Source organism: Seriola dumerili, unplaced genomic scaffold (genome assembly GCF_002260705.1).
Source record: "Seriola dumerili isolate Sdu_G_001 unplaced genomic scaffold, Sdu_1.0 BDQW01000052.1, whole genome shotgun sequence".
In the NCBI taxonomy this organism is placed as follows: domain Eukaryota; kingdom Metazoa; phylum Chordata; class Actinopteri; order Carangiformes; family Carangidae; genus Seriola; species Seriola dumerili.
This window is the reverse complement of record NW_019174307.1, coordinates 12379950-12403091: the sequence shown is the minus strand read 5'-3', so window position 1 is coordinate 12403091 and position 23142 is coordinate 12379950. Positions and strand designations below refer to the sequence as shown.

At 41.1% G+C, this 23142-nt stretch overlaps 2 protein-coding genes across 2 annotated transcripts in view; one reads left to right on the top strand and one right to left on the bottom strand.

The window, feature by feature from the left end:
* Window positions 1-10449, top strand: part of pde11a (phosphodiesterase 11A) — a 47612-nt gene extending 37163 nt beyond the window's left edge. Inside the window, exons 15-20 of the mRNA XM_022740718.1 lie at window positions 2266-2366; window positions 2589-2666; window positions 2776-2839; window positions 3244-3318; window positions 4344-4427; window positions 8791-10449. Of these exons, the coding sequence (XP_022596439.1) occupies window positions 2266-2366; window positions 2589-2666; window positions 2776-2839; window positions 3244-3318; window positions 4344-4427; window positions 8791-9024 (636 nt within the window). The 3' untranslated portion in view covers window positions 9025-10449. The remainder of the gene's footprint in view (window positions 1-2265; window positions 2367-2588; window positions 2667-2775; window positions 2840-3243; window positions 3319-4343; window positions 4428-8790) is intronic.
* Window positions 10450-12473: 2024 nt separating this feature from the next.
* Window positions 12474-23142, bottom strand: part of agps (alkylglycerone phosphate synthase) — a 29799-nt gene continuing 19130 nt past the window's right edge. Inside the window, exons 15-20 of the mRNA XM_022741308.1 lie at window positions 22391-22460; window positions 21604-21665; window positions 20662-20751; window positions 18809-18908; window positions 18597-18654; window positions 12474-14294 (exon numbers count right to left, since the gene is read on the bottom strand). Of these exons, the coding sequence (XP_022597029.1) occupies window positions 14173-14294; window positions 18597-18654; window positions 18809-18908; window positions 20662-20751; window positions 21604-21665; window positions 22391-22460 (502 nt within the window). The 3' untranslated portion in view covers window positions 12474-14172. The remainder of the gene's footprint in view (window positions 14295-18596; window positions 18655-18808; window positions 18909-20661; window positions 20752-21603; window positions 21666-22390; window positions 22461-23142) is intronic.

Genomic DNA, 23142 nt, shown 5'->3' with positions numbered 1-23142 from the left:
GACAATTTAATGCCTTACTATACTATGACATTTTTCAATTTTTTATGCCTTAATACACTATGATGTTTATTCCACATTTTTATGCCCTACTGTACTATGACATCTTTAGCCTTGTCATACAGTGATTTTCTTATGCCTTTGCTATATCATGACTTTGTGATGGGGTAGCACAATAACAGTCGTATGGCAATGTAGCACAATGGTTAGAGTTATTGGCTTACACTGCAAATGTTCCTGGCTCGAATCCCGGCCTGTGGCCAGTCTGTGTGGAGATTGCATGTTCCCCCTGTGATATGGACATTATGACATTTTATGCCTCAATATACTATGACTCTCTTAGATGTTTTTATGCATTGGTATACTATGACATTGTTATGCCTTATTATAACATGACATTTTTATGATATTTTATGCCTTGCTATACTGTGATGTTTTTGACATTTTTATACCTTAATATACGATGACGTTTTTTCACTTTTTTATGCCTTACTATACCACAACCTTCTTTTCCTCAATATACTATGATGGTTTTCGTGGATATTATGTGCTGGGAGCAACGACGTCCCTGACTCATTGTCACCACAAGGTTTGCAGACTCCAAGTCAGAGACAGATTAGCTGTTTAACTTTCAGCACAACAGCAAATAAGCATATTTCCCTGAATGCTGAAATATAATGTAACTCATGCCTCCATCTTACCATTACAAAAGGGTTAGACCTCAATGTCTGCTGTATGTGAGCGAGTAAACAAATAGCTCATGCCGCCCTCAAATCAAAGTAATTACAGAGGCGATAGATTTGGTGGTAATTGGTTGAGAGAGACATTTTACCAGGTGACTGGGTTTGCGTGAAGTCGTAATTAAAGACATTTTGAGAGAGCAGCTGAGAAGAGGCTTAGTGGGGTAGGTTCCAGTAGCTTCATTATCACGGTGCTGACAACACAGTAAGCTGACAAATGTTTGCTCGGAATATCATAATGGTTTCTGTTGATACTGGGGTTCGACTACTGCTTTCCTATTAGCATATAAATTAATAGTCTGGCTAATTCAAGTAGAAGAGAAAGCTCACGATTCAATCCACCAGTCCGCACGAACCATGAATTAAAATCTAAACTTTTAAACGTCACTCACTCCCTTTGTGTCTCTCAGTTTCCTCTCGTCTTTCTCACTCCCTATTTTTCCTCGCCTCCCTCCTTCATGCGCTCCAGTTGTGACAGAATGAGAGAAGTCTTTTGTGCCTCTGCTGTTACGTAGTTCAATATTTCATGGGAGCACATGAGCTGATGGAGGGAATCATTGGCGTGCTGAGACAGTCTTCAGACTTGAATTGTCAGTGTTGAAAAGGAAAATGGTGGTCATCCAGTTTTCAAGATCTTCTTTAATTGTTGCGCTTATTTATCATCCTCTCATCCTGGTCCTTTTCTGTTATCACCTCTTCATCTTCCATTTCCTCCACAGACAGACTCTCCATCCTCTAGAGGAAGGTGTCTAAGTGGTGAATAAATGTATAATACATGATGGGGAGAGGCCTGTTTTAATGACAGAGAGCCTGAAGTGCAAGATGCTGCTTACTTATTAAGAGCTGCTGGCTTCCTTCTCACCCAGCACAGATCCATTCAGTTTGATTATTGCATTTTTTCTTTTACCATTAAGGTTTAATTGTGCAAACAGGCCTTCATCATGAAACTCTTTTTGACACGTCGCGGTAGGAAAAGCAAAACAACCCCCTTATTCACTCATTCACTATTCCATCCAGCAGTTTACTATTTATGCATCATCTCTGACAGCTGAAGTGTTGCACAAGAGTTTTCACATCTTTTTTTTGCATTGCATTGTGGGATTATTAGCAGAAAGTATTGCCTATGCCATAGACATGACTTTTCTCCTTCCATTGTGGGAATCTTCTCATCTGTAACTTATAACTTAACTTCCTAAGTCATTCACCTGTTAGTTAGCAGATAGTGAGCAAACCCGGATGATAACTGGATTATTTGAGGCTAATAATCGAGAGTAAAAATCAAATCAAATAACTGATCTGTTGTGGCAGATCAATGACACAATATAAGACAGTCAAGCTGTTATTGAATATTGAGTAATTATGAAAAAAGATTACTTCAAATAAAGCTGTGTTAAATACATGTTACCTATGCTAAATGTAATCATTAATTCATCTGTAATTGGACTGTAATGCGTTATTTAAGACTCTTTTTGTGCAGTTAGAAAACCTACAATTCTTCATCACGTTATGTCTGTATTTGTCTCCACAGGGTCACAATATCTTCTCCAACCTCTCGTCCACAGAGTACAGCGACCTCATGCAGCTGTTGAAACAGTCCATTCTGGCCACAGACCTCACACTTTACTTTGAGTATGTTCTGCTAAACACACTCTGCTTATTAAACTGTTAAATCTCCTGTTAGCCAGATGTCCACAGAGTTCAGTGTGACTGTTTCGCACTGAAGCACACTGAATGCTATTCTGCCTCTTGACACGGTTTACTGTAGGTTTGTAGGCTTCTTTTAGGCAACACCACCCCCTTGTGGATTTTATGTAATTTACACCTGCATATATATTCTTGTTTCCCCTGTAGGAACAGAAACACCTTCTTTGAGCTGGTCAGCAAAGGAGAGTACAACTGGAACGTGAAGGCTCATAGAGACATGTGCAGGTACACAGTACACAGCAACAACAGCTTCGTCTCCTTAAGACTTTTTTTGTGCTAAGTCTATTATAAATACCAAGTAATAAATAAATCTGTCGGTTTGATCTCCTCTCAGATCCATGATGATGACAGCATGTGATCTTGGTGCCGTCACTAAACCTTGGGAAATATCACGCAAGGTGAGAAATGTGGGGTAAACTCTCTCCATATGTATAAAATACAAAAGAAGCCTGGATCTGTTTTAGCATCTAAGCCACCTAGAGCTGAAATGATTTGTTCTTTGACTGGAAGATGATTGACACTATTTTGATCATTTCTGAAAAAGATTTTTTAAGATTCCCTATTTCCAACTTCAGAATTGTGGATATTTACTGCTTTTCTTTGTCTTATGTGATTAAGAGAACAGAACATTTGTGGGTTTGAACTCTTAGTCGGAAAAAACAAGCAATTTGTCTGCCACAATTTCCTGACATTCTATAGACTATACTATTAATTGATTCATTGAGAACATAACTGGCAGATTAATTGATGGTGAAAATAAGAGTTAGTTGCTCTCCCGCACTAATGATTTCTGTCTTTTCAGGTGGCAGAGTTGGTGACCAGCGAGTTCTTCGAGCAGGGCGACAGAGAGAGATCAGAGCTGAAGCTCACGCCCTCTGTGAGTAGCTGCCGAACCATGTCTCGTTTAGTGCTTTTTGCTGTTCGTTTCACCTCCATGACCTCCACAAGCTGATGATGCTGAAGATATGTTTTCTCTGCAGTTCCAAATATACTGAGTGCGTAGGAAACATGAGAGCTCGTGTCTTGTAGTGTGAGAAAAGTGTACTGTCAGCTTGACCGCTCTGCTGCCTTGCTGCTGTGCCAAGAGCAAAACTGTGGACCGTGTAACAATCATTCTTAAAAAAAAAAAAAAAAAACTCCTCCTGCACAGGGTTCAAAAAAATACTGACCTTTCTATTCATTCAGCTGTAAACACAGGAGGCTTTTTGGTTTAGTGGAGCTCTACGAGCTTTGACTTGCTGACAGCAGAGATGATAAAAATGAGAGTGTAAAAATAGCCTAATAATAAGAATAATAATTAGCAGGGACAGACTTTGGTCCTTATAAAGATATTTGTCTTAATTCCTGATGTATTCATACAGTGCTCTGAGCCACAGCACCTCAACAGAAAAGTCCTGTCTGTTTGAGTGAGGAGCTTTGAAGGCTGAACTGTTTTGCAAGTTCTTAAAGGGGGGAAAAAAAAACCCAACAGCTTTCTGTTTGCAATTAATGGCTGTTGACTAATCGAGCCAGGCCACATTGCCTCCCCTCTGAAATAACTAATGCAGTAGCCTCTGGTCTGCCGCTTGTGTCAAACCTTTACCGCTCCATGTGTGGGTGTTGGAAATTAAATATTAACTTCTAAGTCGTAGCCCAGTAACTATCTCTGAAGCACAGCCTCAGTGGAGCCTCTCAAGTTCAGGCTGCAGAAGAATGAAGGAGAATAGAGAATGTAGATGAAATAAACTCATTTGTCGTGAGAGAAAGGGAGAATTTTCTCCAAAGCAGTAACAGCAGCACTTTAGGGACTGTAAAAACCTGACTTGTAGCCTTACAGTAAGCAGAGTCATATCTCTCCTTTGTTTCTTCAGTGTGAGCACAAATGCAGGCATAAACAAATTCTCTCTGTCTTTTGTGTTTCAGGCCATCTTTGATCGAAACAGGAAGGATGAGTTGCCAGGGCTTCAGCTGGAGTGGATTGATGGAATTTGTGCGCCGCTGTACGAGGTAACGCTCGAGGCTTCACCGCTCTCTGGCCTTCATTGTGTCACGCTTGTCACACATCCGCCTCTGACATCAGCAGTCGCTGTCCTTCCTCAGCTATTGTCCCCGACTGATGCCAGCAATGAAGCTGTCACCAACTATTCAACTTTATTTGCAGCCACAGATTTCTCACTGGAAAAAAAAGAAATGCTTTATTGAAAGCTCTGAACTTCAAGGTTTCATCCTGTTCTTTTGAGCAGAGTAGAATGAGTGTGCACTTTCTGACTGCAAGAAAGCTCAGAGGTAGTGGAGTGTGTGAATAGAGCTGTGATGTTAGTTGGGTGAAATCCCCTTAGTAAGACAGTGTACTTTGGGCTTCACTGCACAGTAATGAAATAAGGACTGACTCCTGACTGCATGCGTTTCTTCTGAGACACACACATAGACAAACAGGCTGATTTTACTGTAGGATCCCTGCAGAGCAAATATTAGGGTCAGAGTTAGAGTAGAGCCAGTGACTATCTTTGAGGGAATTAATGGAAATCTATACAGTGTCCTCGCTGGTATAGCAATGTGTGTTCGTGTGTGCGTGCTTCTGAATGACGTCAAGAGAGACTCACCTGCCCCTCCCACTGCCAGCAGTGGTGGCTGTGTGGGAGGAGGAAGAAGAAGAAGAAGAAGAAGAAGAAGAAGGCTGACTTACTGAAGAGATCAGGTCTGTAAAGAGATGAGGCGTGTTGAAGGCACATTCATGAAAGTCAAACAGAAGAGGAGCCGTGAAAGAAGTCAAGGATAAAATAGTTCATTCATTCTTACAGCACTGGGTGATTTCTTTGCTTTTGTACTGTTAGACCTCCTTCCTTTTTTCTGCTGTCATATTAAACACATTACTCTTAGTCACCATGAGTAGAAAACAAACAATAGATCATCTTCACGTCTATTGAATTATCCTAGGATCAGTGTCAAAAGTTAGAGCAGACTAATCTGTGCAGGGCTCTGGTTTCACCATTTTTACCGTCTCTGTAGTGTAGATAAAAAGCATCAAAGTGGCGTGTGCATGTGTGTGTGTGTGTGTGTGTGTGTGTTGTCTGCGTGGGGGGTTTGTCTCCACACTGCTTTATGTAAAGGCTGATGTTTGGAGAATGCAGATATGGAGCTCATGATCATGCTGCTGCCAATTAAACTTGCGAGGGGGAGAACAGAGGGAAGTTCGGAGGCGGCAGGGTTTTTGTCCGTGGGCGGAAGAGATCTCGTTCTTGATCTCGCTGATCTCCTTCTCCTGGTGGTGGCTCGCTACTTTGTGGAATCTTAATCCCCCATTATATAACCTTCCATCTTCATACCCCACCATATGAAAGTCTCTCTCTCTCTCTCTCTCTCTCTCTCTCTCTCTCTCTCCTTCCTCTGACTCTACCTCAGTGGAATAATGATGCTGCACACACCAATGACAGTGTCCCACAGAGGGTATATACCGCAGAGAACGGGGGAAATTGTTCTCTTGTAAAAAAAAAAAAAAAAATCCTCTCCTTTTAACCTGCAGACGAGACAAATCCATAAAGATTTAGATGATCAGTGCACTCGGTTTTTGTAGTTCTTTAAAATGACATGCCTGTAGGACACATGCAATCGCAGTGTGATGAGGGCTTCAAATATTGAACATTTTCACAATCAACACACACTCATTTACACCAGGGCTGGAAATGCTTCACTTTAGCAGTATACAAACATTTCATTAATGAGGAAAAGTGGTTTATAACACCCTATAATGTAGTTGTAAGCAGATATACATGAATCTTAATTTGTGTGTTTGTTAACAACTGTAGCTCCTCCTGTGGGCATCCATAAGTACATGCTGGTGTATAAACATATGATAAATGACAATACGGCTACAGGCCCAATAATAGTAGTAATAACTGCTTTAATAGTATAGTAGTAATAGTATACATTTGTCTTCACAGGAGAAGTTATAATTGTTGACAAATATTGTACATTAATGAACACTTGAAATGTCCTTAAATCTGCATCCAACTACATTATAATGTGTTATAAAGCATTTATTACATGAAATAGGGGAGATTAAAGTAAAGTTTTACAATAATTATCCTTAAATCTGGTTTTAATACCATTTCATCTGCATATGATTTTCCCGATTTATTGTGAAAATCTCTCTCAAGACAGACAGCAGCACCACATAAAACATTTAAGATAAAACACATTATTACAATTAAATGTCACTGTTCATAACTTAGTCTTACTGGACAGCCAACTTACATCCTTTGTGTATGATTGTCTGTTCTATGATTGAAAAAAATTTGAAAATATAATATCAGTAATAACAGCAATAAGTAATAGTAATAATGAATCTACTATAACATATGTCAGAGAATAGTCGAAAATGCTAATTTCCTGAAGCCCATGTTGATGTTTTAAATAGCTTGTTTTGTTTGATCAAGAGTTCAAAACCCCCAAATCACTGATTTACAATCTCAATCAGACAACACTATGTTTGACCTTTTTGCTAAAAACTAACCATAGCAATTATTCAATTGTCAAAACAAATCAGTGTAATTCTAAATATCTGCACAGTGCTCACACATATGAACCAGATGTGTGCAGACACTCAACAAACAGGAGCAGTGCTGAAGCAGTCTGACTCCAGAAATGTGCATCGACTTCATCTCAAATCACAGAAATGGAAATCCATGTGGTGCTCTAATGTTCTCCGGCATCACAGGTGAACAGCTTCATAATTAGCAGCGCGACCATTCCAGCAATTACAATATTATGCATTATTAATCAGATATTAGTACAAATAATGAACCTCCCATGAGCTAAAGTGAGCAGACAGCGGCGTTTCGATAAAGACAGGAAAGTTGTCTTAATGTCTGAGCAAGTGTTTTGATTGTTCATATGAATGAGTGAATACAACCGCTGAATATTAATGCATTTGCAAATTGCCAGCCTGCATTTAAAGTTGAGTTAATTCACAGCTGAGATTAGTTGTGTTACAACAGATATGATTTCCCTTTCATGCATACAATACACATTCCCCCAGTGTAGGTGTACAGAAAGTACTTGAATCATTTTTGCAATGGCTGGCCATTCGACTCCTACATATGCGTGTGAATAAATGAAAGATTTTATTGTTTCGAATGTGGGACCCATGCCCACATGTTATATTTCCATATGAAACAGGGTTAATGAAACAGTAACTAATTACACAGACTTCCCTGGAAATCCAATAGACACAGAAGACGCTGTTAGCAGAACAGAGGAAACAAAATCCCCCTGTCTCCCAGGTAATTTATTAAAATGTTGGATGACAGCTTTTACTACACTGCAACAGTTACACAGTTACAGTTCAACACAGGAAAATGACAAAGGCAACTAATCTCAGTCACACATGTGCCTCTAATCTTTAAAGAGCAGCCATTTAATGGACTGCTGCTATCAACTGGCTGTATGTTGCTGTTATTGTAGTCTGGTGTTCTTTGTTTTGTTTCATTTGTTTTGCCGATATAGTGCGTTTGATGAATAATATGCTGCTTTTCTAGCCCCAGTTTACTGGATATATAGCCTACCAGTTTATGCCTCTCGTCACAAAGCTGAGCATCACTTTAAAAAAAAAAACAAAAAAAAAACACAAAACAAAAAAAACAAAAACACAAATCTTTGAAAAATCCAACACTTATCGCTGTTCTAGTATTGCCCGAATCCTCAAGGTCTCCTCTAACCATCTGGATGAAAAAACACAACGCTTCTCAAATTGCAAAGTTACTGACCTGATGGCGATCCCCTGACCTTTCCTCTAGTGCCACCATGAGGTTGACATTTGTGGCTTTTAGTGAAATATCTCCTAAGCTGTTGAATGGAACTGTAATCATTTGGATGATCTTCTGACTTTTCCTTTAGCACTATCATCATGTCAAGTTATTAATGTGTTCAGTAGTTTGGTTAATGACTAAGTACTTGCAAAACTAATAACACTCCCAATAGCCTCAGTTGTAGCTTGTGTTTGGTGCTAATTAATCAAGTTAGCGCTGTTATTGTAAGCACCACTGTGGTTAATACAGCCTCCCAGCGTTGCGACTGGAGACTCTTATTTGGGAAAAGATCACAGGCTATTTTTTTAAGAAAAACAAATGTTTGGCTCTGTGACCATAATGTGATTGTAATATACTAGAGTCATGAACTGGGACTGCTGCTTTTCATGCTGATGATGTTTTTTCCTTTATATTTCATTTTTTCCAGTAACACTTCACTTTAAACGTACACATTTAGTATTTAAACCCAGTATAAACATCAAATTATGCTTTATAACACTGTATTTCAGACATTTGCAAATATAAATGTTTATTCTCATCTTTCTCCCTCTTTCTCTCTCTAGACTCTGGTCAAGTTAAATCCCAAACTCCAGCCGATGCTTGACATGATCAAAGCTAACAGGGCCAAATGGGAGGAACTGAACAAGAAGAGACAGCGTGGGCAGAGTGTCTCTGCGCCCGCGAGCCCATGCAGTGGCGACAGCACAGAAACCAGTAGCTGCACTGTGGCCAAAACCGGCAGCACACCCTGCTGCAGCAGCGATGCTGATGGCACAACATCTAAACCTGTTAGTTAGCTTCTGTTGCCACCTCCGAGCTGATCTCTTAGGCTTATACCCTCTTAAATGCAGCCTGCAACAGAGGCAGTGCAGTGCATGCAGAGGTTCTTGGGCTCTGCTCCTCTTCGCTTTTTGCTACTAGAGATGAGCTTTAGACTTGAGTGCGGCGCTATCATAGAGGTTTTTCTGCTCCCCTCAGTCTTCCCATGCTGAAGGCTGACAGAGCTGTGTTTGGCAAGCTTGTCGGAGCAGCTACAAATCAGCTGATGACACCATGTCAGAAAGGAAACTCAAACCACTGTGTCAACATGTCAACCAGTGAGCTAACACTAACTATTTCGGGCATTGCACAGATTTTCGGCACAACAAGGCATGAAGAATATTGGAGAGGAATGTTTGCCTCTACTGTGGTTGGTTTTGCTCTCGGTACCTCCTCGTTGCTCGCATTTTGTCTTGGGTAACAGATATTTTTTGTAAATTTGTACATAGGCTATTGAGTTATTTACAAGTGCTGTTTAAAAAAAACTGTAAGCTCTGGATTGTAATGTGGCTGTAGAGTTTCTGAAGGAGAAAGGGGTGCAGGAACAGCAGGACCTGTGACAGTGCTTGCAATGCAAATTGAGTGCTCCGCTCCCTCCCTTCCTGTGCCTTGTTTTAAGATCCTAATGAAAAATGCATGGCCTCCTCACCAAGATTCTTAGATAGTATGGAAATCCATGTTGAACCATGACGTATTTTTGCCATAATTTGTAAAACCAATGACTGCAGTTTTGTCTCAACCCCATGTTAGCCACAAAACACTCACATTATATACATATGGAAATCTATTTTGCCCAATTTTATAAACGCAGGGTCTCACGTGTCACACACACAAACACACACACAATGTGCCTTGATGAAGTTGTTCTGGTATCACATTAATTTCTGCAGAAAAAACGATTATCTACTGATTTCACACTGACAGCTGAAACATAAAGCAAAGTGATATAACTCCTCACTAAACTACATCTAAAGGAACAGATCATAAGTTTTGGAAATATGCTTACTTGCTTTCTGTTGAAGAGTCAGATCAGATCAATCCCACTCTAATGTCTCTCTGTTACATGTTACAGCCAGGAGCCGGTTAGCTTAGCTTAGCATAAAGACTGGAAACGGGGAAACAGAAATGAAATCTGCCTACTAGCAACTCTAAAACTCATTATTTAACACTTTATCTCGTTTTGTTTTCATCCATACAAAACCAAAGTGAACAAAAGACTACTCACTGTTTTACAAAGGGTTATGTGTTGGACAATTTCTTGTCCATGGCCAGTAATTTCTTGCAGTCTCCACTGGTTGCCTTTATCCAGGAAACAGTCTGGCATAAGACATAAGACAAGGTTTAAGACGCAAACCTTCATAAAACACTGAATAGTCATTTTTACACATCAGTTTTTGAACATTTTAAACAGACGAGATTCAGTGTGTTAATTAGTGAGTTTTAGAAGTGCTGGTGGGCGCATTTTGTGTCTGTTGGACAGAGCCAGGCTGGTTTCTCCAACTGTTCTACAAGCTAACCAGCCAACAACACTTAACTATCTGTAGCTTTATTTAAGGGACAGGTAAAAGATCAATATTTTCTCATCTTACTTTCCCCCAGAAAGCGAATAAGTGTATTTCCTAAAATGTCAAACTTTTGCTTTAATTTAATTTTTGGCCTTTTCTGAACACTCACAAATGCTACATAAACAGCTTTTATAATCTCTCGAAGACTGAGACACGGAGACTTGTAGTACTGAAGTGCCCATTTAGTCACAAGCTATTAATTTCATTTTATTATTATTCTAAGTATTTTTTGGGGGTAGGGGTATGCCTTATGAGTTGTGTTGTACCTTTGTTAACTGGAGTTTAAAATGTGACTGTGCACATTGTGTGGCATGGATCTGTGTTCTCTACTGTATTTAGTTGAAGAGCTGAATTGAGGTCAACCAGAAGAATTTTGAATTGCATGTTTTATGCAGTATTAGATTCAACCACTTGCTAAGGATGTAGCAAACGTGTGAGCCAACAAATACCTCGTATTTTGAACTTCATCAGTAAACACGTTATTTCATCGGAAATGCATGACTTAAATTCTATTGCATCATGTTACGTGAATTATGAATATCGCTGTTCTATTTTTCTATTAGGTCTCCAAATGTGGCCAACTTCTACTTGTCTTTTTTGCAATGTAATGTGCTTCTTGTATTTCTTCTTTCCTCTCCCAGTTTGGACTCTGGATTTATTTATGGCGGGCTAAACTGAAAGAAACCTAAGGCATGAAAAGGCAAATGTGCAATGTTTCTGTTCAGAGTTTAAATAAAAAATATGCTGCTATATGTGCTGTGGTTTATTCTGACATCAAAATCTTTATAGTACTCCACTACATTAAATATTGTACTTTTCACTCAACTGCATCTATCTGACGGCTTCACTTTACAGATTAAGATGCTACATACAAAACATGATGATTTTATAACATGATTAACTGGGATAAACATCCCAACAGTAGGCTATATACAATTAAAATGAACCAACTGCAACAGTAATAGTCTACTTATACTTAAATGCATCAGTAACAACAATCCAATAAAACAATGTATAAAAGTAAAACACTAATAATGGAGTATTTTTATTACCCAGTAGTTCTACTTTAACTTAAGGGCCTTAACTCCTCTTCCACCATTGATTCTGCCTCCCAGTTTACACAGTATTTCTCCCAGTGCAGTGCTGACCTCCTGTGGACAAATGCATCACTACACACAAACTGTATCTCTCAATGAAATACTACAGGCATAAGCACATTTCATTGAGACACATTTAAAGTCATGGAGAAAAACTGCACGATGTAGTCAGATTAGAGGGAGCGTTTGAACAAGAGAATAGGAATTGGCTGCAAATATACAAGTCTGTAATCAATATTGCACAACTCTGGCTGTTACAGTGTTTAATCAGAAATAAATATATGTTCAAGTCTAAATCCTTCATGTCGTATTTATATCCAATATATTCATCCAGACAATCCTGGGTATTAAGCTACAGTGTGAGGGATGTAATAGCTGCAGTGAATTTCATCGTCCAAGGCTGAGCTCTACTGTTGTTGATAGGTGGCGGTGACGTCAGCAAGCCAGTGTGTGGGTGGCTGTGTGGGTGAAGATGACTCCCAAATGAGCTTGTGTGTAGAAAAAAAAAAAGAAAAATAAAAGCCTGTCAGGAAGCGAAAAGACAGGCTCTGTTAAACTCCTCTGTGGTGGTTTACCTTGAGCTCAGTGCCCAGTCGTACGGTAGCGAAGGCAAAAAAAAAAAAAAAAAAAAGAATGCTCCCAGGCTCTTGTTGACCCTAAATAGGGATTAAAGAATATGACGGGGAGATGGGCGGTGGGGGTTGGGGGTGGGGGGGATTTCTGCTCTCTTAACAGTGTTGCATATTAGCTCAGAGATAAATCAACTGGGATGTTTTAGTTCAATTTATTGCACAAACAGCGTTGACAAAATGTACTTGGATGTTACTACATTGTTAAGAGAAGTGGAAAATAACAACAACAAAAAAAAAAAAAACAGGTACGTCCATAACATTCAAAAGCTCTCACACATTTTTGACACGGAAGGTTAAATATCAGATGGTGAGTGGATCCCAAACAAATCTGTTTCTTTGGGGGAATATTAAGAATTAAAAGGACATGGTGGTCCAGGAAAATGTGAAAAATGCGAAGCACAGATCAGAAGGAAAAAAAAGCAGACAGCTCTCTTAAAGCTAAACTTGGCTTCAAAACGAGTAGTTAAATGATACAAGTCTGGTATCAAATTGTAGTACATTACAGTATCCATTCCAGAAACCTCTTACATAATATAGATACAATAACAATTAACAACAAAGAACAACCAATTATATGGAGCAGAAACAATTCAATACAGTGTCTTTAACATAGGAAACATGATGTAGTAGAGTTTAATAGAAAGTTTTAGCACATGTAACAGTCACAAATATCGACATTTCATATCTCTCAGAAGGGTCGTCTTTGCATATGTGGATTAAAAAAAAAAATCTACTTTAGCTGTGCATGATTTGAATGTATGTGAAGGTGGCGGTTACACAATCAGACAGATGTTTATAGTAATGTTTATATGGTCTGATGTGTTGAGTCTTTGGTACAACGTGAGCACCGGGATCCAGAGGCCTTAAATTGCAAAAACAGTCAAACTGAAGCAGGCATGATCGAAAAAACGCGATGGCTTTTTTTTCCCACGTCACTTTCTCAGTAACAAACCATGCAAGGAAAACCATTTCAGTACAAAAACTAAACACACAAGGATTATCTCTCTTTGTAATCATACTGTAATTCTAAGGGTTATTACTTTTTGGTGGGGCTGTAGGTGTGGAGTTTTTAGTGGAACAAGTTGGTCAGCAGAGGAACACGCACACGTAGACGAGAAAGTCTCTTATGGCAATAGGTCAATACAACAAAAGGCATGAGGGCATGAAAAAGACAAACAGGAGACACTGACACCATCATGTCCAAGTCTGTTTTGCTTCACAAAGGGACTCACTGTACACCAGCAGAGTGTGCAGTAGGAGAAGAGGAAGGCAGACAAAAGCTTTAGAAAGGCACAGGGCTTTAGAGAGCGCATTCATCTAGAACTTACCACTAAAGAAGAGCCCCACACACAGACACACACACACACACACACAGACACACGCACACACACACACACAGACACACGCACACACATGCGCACACACGCGCGCACACACAAGAGGAAAATAAAAACAAATTTAAGGGTAAACTATGTTGGCAAGGATTTTTAGGAAGAGGTTAAACAAAAGCAAATATGACAAAAAAAAAAAAAATCAAGGTTTTGTTGCATCATGTCAGGATGCATCGTGGCCGCCGCTCCAACAAGCTGAGGCCACGACACAACAGCAGAAATGAGCTTCAACATGAACGACAAAGATTGTTACAGCATATTAAGTGCAATATAATGTAAAAGAAAAAGGTTTGGGTGAATCAGTAAATGGCACTGAATGACACTAATGATGAAAAAGACAAGATCTCTGTCCATTTTAAATTCACTTTTAGTATCTATTAATCCAAAACGCACAAGATGCTTTTAGAAAAAGGTGAGATACAGATGGAGAGGAGCGGGATATTAGAGGAGGTTCCTGTTGCCGAAGATGTTATTGGGGTCCACGTAGTCTTTGACAGACTTGAGCATCCCCATGCCGACATTGGAGACGGTCTCTCTCATCCACTCCTTCCGAAGTTTCCCCACTGAATGACAGAGAAGAGAAAATAAATAAATAAATAAACTCATGGAAGAAGACCGAAGGGGGAGAAATAGAGGAATCGGCACGGCTGATTGCTCAGCAGGCTGCTGGGAGCCAATCAATCTTGTGAGAGTGAGTGAATAAACAGAGGGTGATAAATGCTTTTATTCAGAGAGGAGAAATGTTTTGCATGGCATGATTTATGGAGCTCAGCAGACTATCAAACTCATTAGGCTCTGTGTGTTCCCAGAGGAGGAGGCCGGCTGGCGGTTGTAGCGGGCCGTCCCCGGCTCCCTCACTCTTTGAGCCACCACTCCCCTCCAATTCCCTCCCTCCAGAGTCACCGGGGCGTTTTCTGTGTGTGTTTCTGTCTCATTGTGCACACGAGCGCGCTCCTCCTGCTGACCTGCGAGGGTGTTGTGCTTGCTTGTCCTGAACGCTGCTCTGCGCCCTCTGACACTGGTCTGATCGCCAACAGGGTGCCGAAGCCAACCGTGGAGCACCACACAATGGTCCTCTGTCCTCAGCAGGACTTTGGCTCTCAGCCGCTGTTCATCCTCCCTCCTCCAAATCCCCCCAGCCCCCTCCTCCAACCTGAGGAGCGAGTGTGGCTGTGGCATGAAGCCTAGTGAGGGTGCCCATTGCTTCACCAGCTGTCCAGTCCGACATACTCCACAGCGTCTGTACCCGACAGGTTCCTAGCGCAGAGTCTGGAGCCAGCGAGAGGTCTGGTTACTACGGAGGACTGGGAAACCTCGCTGGAGCCAAACTCTTGTTGGAAAACTTCAAATAAAATAGCAACTTTGATTTTCTAAGAGCGAATAAAGCTGCACAATGTTATGGCACAATCTGTGAGCTTTTACATTTTTTTTTACTTTTGAATGAATAACGCAGAAGAGGAAACTGAGCCACAGCTGTGATGTGTAGATGTTGAGGTTTTAAATTCATCATTCTTTCAAAGAAAATTGCATTTATTCTATTGGCATTTTTCTTTAATTTGATAATGAAGACTTCAAGAAGAAGAAGAAGAAGAAGAAGAAGAAGAAGAGGAAGAAGAAGAAGAAGAAGAAGGCCCCAAAAGACCCAGACTCAAAGCATATTATTATATATCATGTTTTGTTTTTTTTTGGTAATTTAATTAATTGCACATTTGTTAAGTAATCCAAACTACTGAGGTACAATATCAACTAAGGCAGACCCGCCCGTATTAGCTTACTTTGTGGCCCTGTGCTCACATGGTGTATATTCATAAAGAAAGTGCTGTTAGATACAGTGACCACAACAGGGGTCCAACAGCCAATATTTGCTCCAGGCCTCCCTAAAAGCTTAAACCTGCCATGCCTAGCAGAGTGGAATTGACTAGTCAATCAACAGAAGATAATAATTACTTTTTTTCAGATTCCCTGGGTCCAGTTTTTCAAATGTGAGGATTTGTTCCATTTCTCTCTTTTCTCTCTTTTGTATCAGCTTTAAGTTTAGCATGGGCTTGTTTAATTGTGATGGGCTTCTTTCATGATTTTTAGATATTTTTTTAGACTATTTTTTTAGACTAAAAAAAGACCAAAAAACAGATTACAATTACAGATAACAATTATAGATTAATTCATCATTTATAAATAACTGTCAGTTGCAGCTTTAGTTGCCAGGCTGAATCAAGCTATGATGTTGCAGTTACACAATAATGCACCTTTGTATACCAAGTCACCAAGAACACCCCTGCAGCATCTGTAGGTTGAAAAGTCTCACAGAGAAAAAAAATAAAAACAATAACTAGTCATTAGAAGATTTACAGTGGTTAAATAAAACAATGGGACTTAATGAAAGGCTACATTAAGAAACTAAACTAAACTGAATAAAGAAAATACAAAGACTGATGTAAAAGTCACAGTATGTCAGATCAAAGCTGGGTAAATATGAACTTTTGGAGGTCATGTCAACTTAAGGAAAACATTCAATATCTTTACTCCAAAACTCAAAAAGATAAATTTGAGAATAGATCAGCCTGGAACAGCTGCTGCTCGCTGGGTAAACACCTCCAACCGGCAGTGTAATCACTTGAGATTAGATACAGAGGTCTGAAAATACAAAGGTGTGTGATGAGTGTTCACGCGCCTTCCTCCGCATCGGTACCAGATGCCCCCCTCCCTCAACATGTTAATAGGGCATGTTGAGGGAGGGGGCCGCCCTGACACATTAGAGCGCCGTGTTATCAGAGCCCAGCCAGGAAACCCAGATGGGGATCAGCCATGAGGCTAGTGAGGCCCGTCTCCTGACAAAACAGGGCAGACAGCGGGGTCACCAGAGAGTCTGATACCACACAAACCTCCAGATGGTGACAGAGGGCCCAATCAGCTGCTACCCAATAACTAAGAAAGTACCCTGCTCTCTACCACCTCCTCCTCCTTAGTCCTTCCCCCCCGTGTTCCACCTCCATCCCTCCCTCCTCTAAGGAGAGAAAACAGAAGGTGCTGGGACTGCATCATTGCCTCCATCACTGTGATAATTTACACATCTATCTTGTCATATTCTCTCTTTTTTGCTTGCTATTGCAATCAATCTCACCATGCTTGGTCTGTGCAGCTGAGACATGCAAAGAAGTGCAGGTAGTTATTTTAAATGACAGATTTCTTTTTTTTTCTTTTTTTTTTTTTTCTTAAGGTGGCATATTTCTCTGGTGTGGAAAAGCCTGGGGAAGCGCAGGGCGAATGGCACGAGGGGAACTTCACTAAATCAGGTCATTTTTCTATCTCCTGAGTGCAGTGACCTGTGTGGAGGTGCAGTTGGCAGACTTAGAGAGATTGGAACTCTGTGGAGCCACAAGGTGAGGTGAAGATGCTGCGCACCCTGGGGTGGCCCTCATAGAGAGGAGACTGTGGAGGCCGAGCTGAGCTTCACCCCTTCGACGCACTGTTCTCACCCTTGCCGGGTTTCTCTGACAAATAGGGGTCAGGACATGAAAGACGGGGTAAGGCAGTGGCCCTGCATTCCTGTGATATGGCCAAGGTGGAGGTATGGGCTGGGCAGCCGCGGTGCAGGGCTGATAGATGGATGACTCTCCTAGTGATGGATGTTCAACAACTCTTCACCGCTGCGACACTGGTGACCTAGTTAAAGAGGACATTTCTCCCAGTACTCTGGCTTCCAGAACCAAAGAATAATCAAACAGACAGAGGTTTGGCCAGTGAGGAGAGGCGATAAAACTGACTCCTTCTTAAGTTAAACTCACCAGCATTGTTAAGATGGAAAGCAGTCAACACATGAGCTGAGTGCCAGCTGAGTATTATGTCCTGCAGAGAAAGAGGTAGAGCGCTCTGCACACCCAGATTCCCTTACCTACGCCCACGCTGCACCGTGCTGACCTGCTGTAAACACAGGGCTACAAAAATGTATATTTCCTCCGGTGGCCTCCCACCTCACCATCCTTGACTACATCTGTTTTGTTTGATACACAAAAACCAGTGAAACTAGCTCCATTTGTCAAGCGCTGATTGTGGGCAGACAAACCGGCCTGTCTGCGCCCAGATAGCAAGCCCCACTGTTATTAATCACAATTACAGAGTGGGCCTCGCACACGGGAGCTGCATCAATATCCCCTCCTCTCCCCCCTGTCACCTCCCTGTGCTGCTCGGGGTGGCCGGGCCACCGTTTGGAGGTCAGTATACAGCCGGCGATAACGGCTGCATCATTTACCCCGGCCTGCCGCCTCCTTTTTATTAGCAATCTTTTAATTTTGAACCCGTCCCCGCCTTCAGGAAAAATTGTGATTTAATATCGCAGCTGATTCACTGCATACTGTTTTTGACAGGTGTGATGAATAGCCTGAAGTGATGTATGAAAACAGCGAGGCGGATGGCAATATAGATAAGGCAGCCATTTCGGTTAGCCCTGATGGGGCCCAGAGAGTTGTTTCGCCCCCCTCCCCTGCTCACGTTTCATTTGGTCACTTGTGAAATGAACAAATAGCCGAGTCAGAGCCATTCATCTGAGCTGCAGGAACATATTTTGGACACGTGAAGGAACCAATGAAAGATTTCTGACCAAATGCACATTTACAGCACGACTGGCTGCCTGCTCGCTAGCACGGAAGAGCACACCGGGAAAGCTCGCCATGCTGCCGCTGCCACTCACAACAACCTCTTTTCATAAATTACAATTTAGGGGAAGGTGCAAATATAAATGCTCATGCTATGAAACAGTCATCCAACTCAGGCTGCTGCCTGTGAATAATGTGCACCTGCTTTCAGCAATACACACAACATGTTCACAAAAACAGACTTTTTAGTATGAAATTCTTTGAGTCCAATACCTCCATGGTGATGTGACAAGCTTCCTCCATTGGCAAGGATTTCTTCTCTAGCTGCATGCTGGGAAACAAAAAATGAAACCATATATCATATAAATATCATATAATACTATATTCTGACATTCATTCTGCGGGGTGCTGGAAAGTCAACATATCATTACATCAGATGTAATAACAGGACAGGAGCATGGCATAATGCTGGAAAGTGGACTTACCTCCACTTGTTCATACACATGTACTGGATCACTGAGTCCCCTGTAGTTGAAGGCAAAGTAAAAGTAGACACAGGCACCAGCGTCGTACGTCTGAGTCACCCTGTAAAAAACACACATAAGTCATGTTTAAGGAAACAGAAAAGCTTGATGCTTCTCTGAAAAAATCTAATTTACATGAACCCAAAGCACAGTGTTTTGTAAAGGGGTTCCATTTTCATACAATAAGTGCATTTTTTTCCCTCATAATTGGAAAACAAAGTGAAGTGGGAGGTTTGGCTTTCCACAGTGAACCCCTGACCTCAATTCCATTCATTGTTTCCAGAAAGCGGAGGCAGTGTGGAAGCACTGTCACCTTTAATAACATAACATTATCGCACATTAAATGGCCATCAAACACTTTTACTGAATCATCTAAGCCACATTTGTTCTGCAGGTAAGAGAATGACTCAACTGTCACTTTGATGTGGAGCAGAAAATTGATCAGTTTTGTTGTTTTACAAAAAACAAACTCTCCTCACTGGTCATGTAGCTGCTTCTAAATAAAATACAGGTTGAATTCAGGCGTTTTCTCTTGAGGAACATATATAATAATCTTTTTGTTGAGGATAAAATGTTCTCTCTCTGGCCTTGTTCCCTGTGGAGAAGCAGGGTGCAGAGCCCTTGTTCATTTGACATGGCCCATCACCTGGCACACTGACTGTTCTAGAGGTTAAATGGACAAATCAATCATGTGACAGACTGCAGCCGGGAAATGAATGGCTGTAGCATAATCAGGCTGAGGACTAATCGGTCCTCAACCAGCTCGCCGTCTGTCAGATTGTCCGTCCGTCTGTCTGTGTGGCTCTTGCTAACTCACTGGGGGTCGGGGGCAGGACTGAGTATGCAATCTCAATACTTTGCAAAAAAAAAAAAGTATTTCCTGTGGATCCAAAGCCTTATATATCTTATTCCTCTGTGCCATAGACGTCCATGGTTGTCCTAAAACACATCAGTGAGCCACACTGTTACACTGGGTGACATGCTCCTTCATTACAATGAATGTGGGCACTGTAGTTTATTATGAATCGATCCCACATACACCTTCCTGGTAAATACTTGCTAGCACACCAAATATGTATCAATCCCAAAGGGAAAGTAGGATCAGATGTTTGTATTTGTGACCCATTTTTAAAGATTTACGTCTTCAGTATGAGCGAACAGGCTGAGTGCCACAGACAGGGGAGAGAAGTCTGAGAGTATCAAAAGACAGACAAACACATTGTGGGTTTTGGTCTTTTCATGGGATTTGTTGACATTAAGAAAAATAAAAGATTAACACCAGCCATGTCCCTTTACAATATCTAAGAACATTAGCTTCTTCTGCTGAACGAGAAAAAGGGTTTTGAAGAAAAACATTAATATGAGAGCTGAAACAATCAATCAATTTACCAAAAAAAAAAAAAAGAATCAAGAAAAACAATAATGCAAAAAGGCTGAACATTTCTTTCATTTTTGCTTCTTAAATGTGATAATTTGCTGCTTTCCTCAATTTCATATCAATGCAAATTGAAAATTTGGGGTTTTGAACTGTTGGTCAGACAAAATGAGCAATCTGAAGAGTAGGGATTTTCTAACTATTTTATGACACTGAATGATTAATTGATCAATTGGAAAAAATAATTGATAGAAGGGAAATAATCATAAGTTGCAGCACTAGTTTGTATTATTTAAAGACAGTTGATATAAAATAGTTCTTTTGGTGTTGGTATGGAAAATAAGACATTGTATCTGCACTGGTATCCATTGTGAGATCCAATGAATATTATGAGTGTGTGTTCTACCTTCAGGCTCCGACTCATGTTTTCAAACAATACCTGCATGTGGATAAAGGTGGAAACTGCACTCCTTTCTCTTTACACTCTCGAACGATGCGCGCCTTTACATTCCGGCAAATGTCCAACACCCTGGAAATAAAGTAAATGGGCGATTGAAAAACTCAAGTTTGGACCAGACAAAACAGAAATAAAATTAGACTTCGTAATGTCACAACTTGCTAATGAAAGGTTTTAAAAGTGCAGTCCAAACTGTGATGTTTGTGTTTAAAACATGATGGGGGGAATCAGGTGCAAAATTATTAAAATTTGGAAAAAGATCACAAGGCCTTGAAAGAGGAGGAGGCGAGACAGACTAACATGATGGCCATTGTGGTGTGGAAATGGCTGCCAGCCCTAAGCATGTGCAGCCGTGTGTGGAGTGTGGAGGATGGGGAGGAGGATGGGTAATGAGCCAGGCACATATGCTCGCCTCAGTGCCTGATCTCTTGGTCTCTCCCGTCAGGCATGTTACACGACATGGAGCTGAGTGTGTTCCTGTTTGTTGTGTGTGTGTAAAAAAAAAATGATGAAAACATGTAGAAAATGCAGAACACACCACATGTGGATGTGAGATGAATCTGTGCCTCACATTACATTTCCCCCACACCGAACACACACATGGATCTCTCCTCTGTCTGTGTGTCTGTGTGTGTGTGTGTGTGTGTGTGTGTGCGCATATATATCAATAATGGTGGGTTTGTAGGTTGAGGAGGCAAAGCTTCCGCCAACGCAGAGCTGGGTAATAGGGGAGAGAAGGCAGGCATGAAGATGAACATCAAAGACAGAGGCAAAGACAAAATAAAAGAAAGGAGGGGAAACAGGAGCAGGAGGAAGACAGAGGACTCTCTCAGGACTGAATGTGTGGGAGGTGAGTAAAGAAAAATGTTAACCGCTATTTAAATTTAACAGGGGAAAGCCCACAGCTCATATAAGTGTATTTACCTGTCCCAAGGCACAGAGGTTTCAAAGGACTCCCCGATCACATAGTAGTCCATCCCCAAGTCCTGTGCAGGAGACAACATTAGCGTTAGAAGGCTGATAGGTGAATGGTCTATCAGTTATGTTTCCCTGCACATAAGAAACCAGGTTATATAGGTAATCAGACAACAGGTTTACTTGCGCTGTAGCAACCTAGTGTTGTGATACAAAATTGTGTTTCTTTAGCTTTTTTGGTTTGAGGGTTTTTCTGTGTTTCTTGAAGCATTTGAGGAACAGGCAACTTCTTCGTGACATATCAGTTTATAGCTAATTTCATTGCTCAAATGTTTGTGGCGTGTTGCTTAGATGGTTACATTTTGTGAGAGAGGACTAATTTGTCTTTTCAAGCCAAACTTCCAAGCCATCATCTGTGCAGAAAGCCTGCCAGTTGTAGAAGTAAGAAAAGGTTGAAGACTGTGTATCTGTTCAGCTCTGGAACCTTAATTCAAGAAGCCACTTTGTGTCAGTTTCAGTTTTTCTTAAGACTTAAAGAGGCCTCTGACAGAATTGACCTAAGACAACTCTCGATTGTCATTCTGACTGCAGCCACTGTGCTGTCCTCATGACATAGATACCTCAGTGTTAGACACCCTGACAACAACTGTGACCAGATCAAATCAAAGACCTCCTGAGGTCACATTTTGCAGCCTTTCTGTGTTGCTCACTATCCTATCTGTTGTCAGACTGCGTCACCCCACCGCCCCACCTGCCCATCAGCTCAGGCTGAAAAAAAGCCAAAGGAGTGACCCACCCGGAGGTAAGCGATGACGAAGGTCAACATGTAGCCCCTTTGCCCATTGTCCTCTCCAGCTGCCAGGCCCCTGGAAGCAGATAACAGGGTTAATATTTAACAGCTCTTTTCTTCTAGCTTTGTTGGTCTGACCGCTCCCCCTCACAACAGCTGCCTGGGAGCCTGTCAATCCAACAACGTACAGATCAATGAAGCTATGCTCTGTGCATCGCCACAGGTCAGCCACACATCCATCACCTGCAGTGGGTAATCAGATTTTCATCTACCACCCAAACTAATCAGACCAAGCTCATTAGAAAATCGCTATATTGATTTTCACCCTTCTTCCTGTTTCTAGACACCACAAGAAAATATTCCTTACAGAACCACACTAATCCATCACTGGCACTTGATCTGATGGGTGATCATGATTTATTTGAAATAATGCAATAAAGCAGAGGGTGTTGCATGTAACTGACAAGTTTCTTAAGATTTAATTGCTGGCTACTACCAGGACAGTGCTCGAGCTACCTGCAAATCTGGGCACTTTGCCAAACGGTAAGACAAACAGTTATACATAGTCAGGAAGAAATGGGTGATGTTGCCCAGTGAGGAGCACTGAGGATCCCTGGTATGTCCCTGTTGGACTGGTTTAGGTTACATTCAACAAGGTGATGGTTACAACAAGAGTAAACTGGTAACATTTGCATCAGTGCTTCTTTTTAAGTGAGCCAAATTTCATTTATATTTATATGCAAGGTATATTAACAATA